This window comes from Octodon degus, unplaced genomic scaffold (genome assembly GCF_000260255.1).
Source record: "Octodon degus isolate 3935 unplaced genomic scaffold, OctDeg1.0 scaffold00073, whole genome shotgun sequence".
Taxonomy (NCBI): domain Eukaryota; kingdom Metazoa; phylum Chordata; class Mammalia; order Rodentia; family Octodontidae; genus Octodon; species Octodon degus.
This window is the reverse complement of record NW_004524649.1, coordinates 6,054,214-6,060,949: the sequence shown is the minus strand read 5'-3', so window position 1 is coordinate 6,060,949 and position 6,736 is coordinate 6,054,214. Positions and strand designations below refer to the sequence as shown.

At 45.1% G+C, this 6,736-nt stretch overlaps 1 protein-coding gene across 3 annotated transcripts in view; it reads left to right on the top strand.

Moving 5' to 3' along the window:
• The window catches only part of Cfap61 (cilia and flagella associated protein 61), a 241,515-nt gene that overhangs the window by 156,683 nt on the left and 78,096 nt on the right, over nt 1-6,736 (top strand). For all 3 annotated transcript variants that reach the window (XM_023720073.1, XM_023720075.1, XM_023720074.1), the window contains one exon: nt 4,169-4,337. In XM_023720073.1, the coding sequence (XP_023575841.1) occupies nt 4,169-4,337 (169 nt within the window). The remainder of the gene's footprint in view (nt 1-4,168; nt 4,338-6,736) is intronic.

The following is a 6,736-nucleotide window of genomic DNA, read 5'->3' as shown; positions in this document are numbered from 1 at the left end:
TCTCTCTCTCTCTCTCTCTCTCTCTCTCTCTCTCCCTCCCTCCCTCCCTCCCTCTTCGCTCTCTCCCTCCTTCCTGTTAAATATTTTTATTTTGCTCTTCATTTCTAATTTGGGTTTCTCATATAAGAGAAACCATGTGATTATTTTTTTTTCCATGCTGGGAGTTGAACTCAGGGCCTTGCACTCGCCAAGCAGGCCCTATGCCACTGAGCTACATCCCCAGCCCTTACCATGCAGTTATTTAAGCTTATGTGTCTGACTTATTTCATTCATTACTGTCTCAAGGTGCATCCATCTTCCTACTGATGACTCAAGTTTTTCCATTTTTAATGGCAAAGTGTCTGAGTGCCCATTGTGTGTAAAATTATTCATCTGTTAATGGACATATAGGCTGCCTCCAAGATTTAGTTATTATAGATTGTGCTGCTGTAAATATCGATGTGCATGGATCACGGTGATATGATGTATTTTTTAAAATTTTTATTTATTTATTTTTGTATTTTAGGGAAGGGCCTACAGGATGTTCAGTGTCTCACTACTAGATTGGACTCATAGTGATCCACCTGTTTGCAGCCTCCCAAGAGCTGGGATTACAGGCCTGTGCCACCACGCCCAGTCTCAATTGCACCCTGGGGGCGGGGCCTGCAGAGCAGCTCTGGCCACTGAACCCCTGGCCCCTGCACCTGCCTTCAGGCACTTTAATCCACTGAGCTATTTGGCCAGCCTGATATGATGTCTTTAGCTCTTTGAGGCAGATACCTGAAAGTGGAATAGTTGAGTCAAGTGGAATGTTTATTTGTAGCTTTTCAAGGAATCTCTACACTGACTTCCATAGTGGTTGTACTAGCTTACAGTCCCACCAGCAGTATAGAAGCGTTCCTTTTTCCTTACAGCCTCACCAGCATTTGTGATGACTGGATTTCTTGCTGAGGGACATTCTTTCCAGGGTAAGGTGGGATCTCTGTGTTTCAATCTGTACTTCTCTAATAGCACCAGTGTGTAGCAGAGGACAACTTTTCACATAGTTCCCCTACAGTTCTGGGCATGGAACCCCGGGTCTCCTTCCAAACTAGCACTCTGCCCCTGAGCTATAGCCTCGGCCCCCTTTGCATTAGTTCTCACAATATTCCTTTTCCTGTGTCTTGCTTTCATTCACCACCCCCTTCTTCTTGAACATCCACCTACCCGAGAGACATCTTAGCAGTTACTGGCATATCATGACAAGCTGCCATATTCAGAATACCACAATGACAGGCACTCCAAGCATGAAACTACTATTATAAATTACCATCTGCAGTGCAGTTGCTTAGTTCACAGGTATCAGTATATATAGTTAGTCAGGGTGAGAATCTTTCCAATTAACTGCTAGATTAAAAAATCTTCTGAAGATTCTCAGGATCATTGCCTTGCTCATCTTTTACATATAACTGTATGGCTTGACATTGTCATGTTTCCTAGCTCTTCTCCTTTCCCTCTCTTGATTAGTTAGTCCTTGAGATCCTGCTTTCCTTTTACTTGTATTATATCTTTCTATTTGTATTTCTTCTTTGGAGTTCTTATACTAGGGAGACTATACGATATTTACACATGTGTGTCTGGTTTATTTCACTTATGACTATATGTTCAAGTGGCATCCACTTCAATATAAAGGCTTGCAGTTTATCATTCTTAATAGCTGAATAATACTCCATTGTGTAAAAATACCACATCTTTTTCAACCATTCCTCGGGTGATGGGCATCTTGGTTGTTTCCAAGATTTGGCTATCACAAATTGTGCTGCTATAAACATAAGCACACATATATCCCTATGATATGATGTTTTCAGATCATCTGGAAAAATTCCCAGTAGAGGAATAGCTGGTTTAAAGGGGATTTCCAGACCAACTTTTCTAAGGAGTCTCCATACTGATTTCCGTAGCGGTTGCACCAGTCTACACTCCCACCAGCAGTGGAGAAGGGTTCCTTTTTCCCCACAGCCTTGATAGCCATTATTTCTGGGGTGAGATGATATCTCACTGTGGTTTTAATTTGCATTTCACGAATGGCTAGTGATGTGGAACATTTTTTCATATATTTATTCACTTCTTTAATTTCTTCCTCTGAGAAGTGTGTGTTCATCTCGGATGCCCATTTCTGGATTGGGTCTTTAAATTTTGGGGCCCTAGTGTTTTTTAGTTTTTTGCATTAGTTCTGAGTCAAGATCAACCTTGCTTGAGAAAAAGGAAGTCACACTGATATAAAGAAAGACCTTAGGTTACTCCTTCTCCAGAGAACCCTGGTGGAGATATAGCTCTTGTCATCAAGCTGTGAAGCAGTCCCTGACATTAGGCTCTGAATGCTTGCTAACTTCGCTTAGGAAGTAATTTTGGAAAAGTATCACTTCCATCCTGTAATAGATAGTTTCACACACATGATGAGGGGAAATTAGAGAAGGTCCAGATGAGTAATCCCATGCGGGGTGGTTAGCTGTGGCTTGCACAATGACATTTTAAACTGAGAAGTGTCATTCAGTGTACATCAGCCCATGCTGACACTTCCTGTGGCATCTGGATAAAAGTCCTTAAAAATCAGTCGCCAAGCCCCGGCTCCCCTTGGGCTGGACTGTAAATTTTAACTCTGAAACATGCACACTGACATTATTAACCCCACTGTCCTGCTGTCATTAAAAATAATGTTGTCTTGGCCTTCTACAAATTTCCCCAGAGAGCTTGGAGAGCTTTTGTCTTTGGGCAAATCCTCATAAGACTGATCCTAGTGCATGAACTATATTTAATTTTTGCTCATGTTGGATGGCTTGCAATAGGGACCATATAGCAAATATGGACTCTGTGTGTGTCTCTTGTGAATGTACAGAGTCAGTGAAGTTTTCCTGTGTGCCCGTAGAGCTATCAAAATGGCTTTTTAAAAGAGAATTTCATCTTCCTGTCCATTATATCCCCTTGGCAGGCTAGCCCCTGATTTTCTTTTTTTTTTATATTAAGCAGAAATTTTCTTGTTTTTAAGTGTTGTTTCAAGAAAGATACAAAGCCCAGAGCTCCTGTCTCTTTCACAGCCCTGTAACAGGGTCTAATGTGCATCCATTACTAGAATTCTCTTTGTGTGGCGAGACCAGACTCCTGTGTGATCAAAAAGAGAAAATGTCCTGCCATTACCACTTTAGAATCTTGTTTGCCTGCAGAAAGAGTAAACAGGATTATGTATCATTAATATTATTTAGAATCATACCCTTCCCATATGCATCTCACTTGATAAAGCAGCATCTCCTGCCTTCTCCAGTTTTGCATGAAGAGGTGAAGGACCCAGGGGACTTGGGGCCCCAGGGTCAGGACACAAATCTGGAGGATGATCATGCAGCCAGAGGTAAATGAAGCCCAGAGTATATCCCCATGTTAGGCTCTTGGTCTGCAGTCAGGATCCTTAGAAGGTCATGAGCACATGGTCGAACTTTTCAGAAAATCCCACAAACACCTCAAATCATGAGAAGCCCACCCCTGTCACATTAAGGCCAGTGCTCAGAGTCCATGGAGTCTACATGGCCACCAGTGTCCTGAAGTCACAGCACTAACGTGAGGTCCCCATAAGCCACTCATGCCCTGGGATGGCGCTTTCTGTGGACACAGTCCCCTAACTGACATCATCTCTAAATAACATGTGTTCTGTTGTCCTGGTCCAAAACCATACTTTAATTCTAAGAACATAACACTTCTTGGGCGGTGCTAGTAAGTAGGAAAGGTCCTCCACATTTTAGGGCTGTGACCCTACCTCACCTACCCAACCCCAGGGCCTGTAGGAGTTCTCAGTGATGTCACTTTCCTCTTCCTAATTCCCTCTGAGCCTGTCATCAACAGGACAATTCAAGAGCTAGAGTGGATTTACAACCACTGTGGAAGTGTGAGTGGTTACACACACACACACACACACACACACACACACACACACACTTTGCGCAGTGACCTAAACCAGGTGGAACAATTTAGCTTTAATGGGAAGATGTCAATTTGTGACTTAAGTGTTTCCTAACGAAAACCCTCCCGGTATCAGTCCTGTAAACTCACAGCAAGCGCACAGCCCCAGCCCACCAGGGGACTGGGACCGGCGCACCAGATGTCTAATTAATGCCCGCTGTCAGCTGCTCAAATGTCACTTACAGAGCTTCTCTCTTTGCAGCCACTGTTTTAATGATAAAGATTATGCATTGATGTCACTGTGCTCCTGGGTTAATGTGGTGGTGGGCAGAATGACGGGCATAGACCGGGCAGCCAAGCATGTTATAGTGTCCAAGGACAAAGCCGTCCCGTATGACCACCTTATCCTGTGCACCGGGCAGCAGTACCAGGTAAGGCTGCACCCAGGGGGTGTGCCAGGGTGCGTGGAGATGTCCAGGGCCAGTGTGCTCACTGGGCATGTGTGCTTGGGAAGAGCGTCCTCACTGCCAGGACAGCTGCCGCTCTATATTCATAAAATTGCTCTTCGATGCCCACATCCATGGCCAGATTTGTGTCCTCAAACCCTCCCAGAAATCCATTCCAAGAAAAACATTCTGTTCCCAAATTAAAAAAAAAAAAAAAAAAATCACAGAAATGTCATTCTTGAAGCTGTTGTCCCGAAGTCTAACACTTACGGCTCATCCAGACAGCCAGGCCTACATTTGGGAAGATCAGCTGTGGCGGGGTTTTCACCCAAAACTATTTCAAGCATGCACACCTTCTGTCAAGCCTCATTTTATTTTGTCACTCAGTTATGGAACTAAGAAGTCAGATCCACTGATGTCCTGGTGACAAAGCTTTCTTTCCATGTGTGATCAATGTCTCGGGCTAAGCTGTCGCTGATGTCGGTAACGGATTTGAAGATCCCCACTCTATAGAGCATCTCATGGGGTCCGGAAAAATAACTGCCCAGGAAGACAGGATTGTCTGTATAACTTGAGGACGTGTCTTGGTGGGGCCACCTCTGTGTGGTCGGGGACTCCTGGCAGGAGGAATATGTTTCCTTTACATTTCCAACCCCAGAACACTGTGTCCCCCTGGGGCCAGACAGCATTGTCACTGAATATCACTTAAGCAGTGTCCCCTGCTGTGGCCGCACACTGATGTCATTTGGGGTGCTCTGGAACACACCTAGGCCCAGGGCCTGCCCCCAGAGACTATTTAAAGTATAAGGGCACTGGACATCTGTGTGCTTTTAAGCTTCCCAGCTGTAGTCTGACCTAAGGCCAAGAATCGCCAGCTTGGACTCTCTCCCCTGTGAATCCCTCATCCGGGCCCAAGAGCAGGACCCTGCCAACTGTGCCGCACACTGAAAGCCCCCGAGCACCCTGTTAAAATGCAGAGCCCAGCCAGGGAGCGGGGTGTGGGAGCCTGGGGCACTGGTTTCTAACAAGCTCTCCGGTGGCGAGGCTGTGGCTGAGGCTGCCAGCAGACCGGCTGCACATGAGTGGCTTGGATGAGCCTCACATCATCGCTTCGCTTTGTTTTAAAGCCTCATTTCTGAAGGGCAGAAAAGGATCTTTCCTTCCAGGTTAAAGGATAAAAATCAATCAGGAGATACCTCATTTTGATACCTAAGTGTTGCATTTCCTTTTGGAAACACTGAAGCAGAAGAAAGCACCATGTGCCCCTCAGCCCGTCTCTGCAGCCCGCCTGCCGCTTCCAGCTGCTGCCCAGGCTGCGTACTTTGGAAACCAAGCAGAGGACCCAGCCAGCTGTCCGGAGACTCCAGCATCTGCCCGTATGTGTCCAGCTGCCCTGCAGCTCTCGTATATGGCACATTAAGCTCTTGCCCTTTGTACAACAGGAAAACCAGAGCGCAGAAATGGTAAAGGGAGCTCCAACTTAATTTTTCCAGGACTGAGAAATCGAAGGTACATGCAGTGATACAGAAAAGCAGCCGGATTCACCATGGACCGTCTGCTTCCTTTTTCTCTTAACTTTCTCATGGTTTTGTCCTAGTTTTGTGAAACAAAGAAAACAAAGCTAAAACCCGAAGCAAGGAGACAATCTGTTATAGAGTGTAATTCTAATCCTTATCTCTCATCAGATCTTTTGACCAGCGTACTTTACTCTGAAATATCCCAATATTTTTTTTTTGAAATCTAAATATCCGTCACTTAATTTTTTAATCAGAAAATTTGTGCAGAAGGTAAAACTTGAAATTGTGTTGCGGGGCTCAACGTGAGGAGGGCTGCGCTTGTTCCCAGCCCTCTTTCCTGAGAGGGATCAATTTGAAGGCATTCTTCTGTGTGGCAGTGGTAACCCAGCACAACTCGCTTGTAGATGTGTTGTCCTTCACCTGCCAATGTCAGACATTCTCTGACCCCTTCCTTTGGGAAGACAGTTTAGCTAGCTTGTTTTCAGAACCTTCTGACTGCCATACAAATCTTTCCCATTTTCTTCTTTTCTTCCTTCCCTCCTTCCTTCCCTCCTTATTGTTGAGCCCATGCCAGCTTGGCAAATCACTCACAATAGCTTCCAAATGAGGTCATAAGCTACAAGACTGATGGATGATTCTGGAGAAATGATTGATCCATGCCTAGACCTGGGTAATCTCATACAAGAACAAAAATTGGTCAACTGAAAGTCAAATGAGTTTGCCATTGACAGGAGAAGATAGTGCACACAGAGTGATGGCCTGTGGAAGCCAGCAAGTGGGGTAGCTACCTCCTGCCAAGCCTAAGAGTTGAAGACTAATTTATGATGAGCTTGATGAGGGTCAGCCATCCACTGTGGTCTCCCAGAG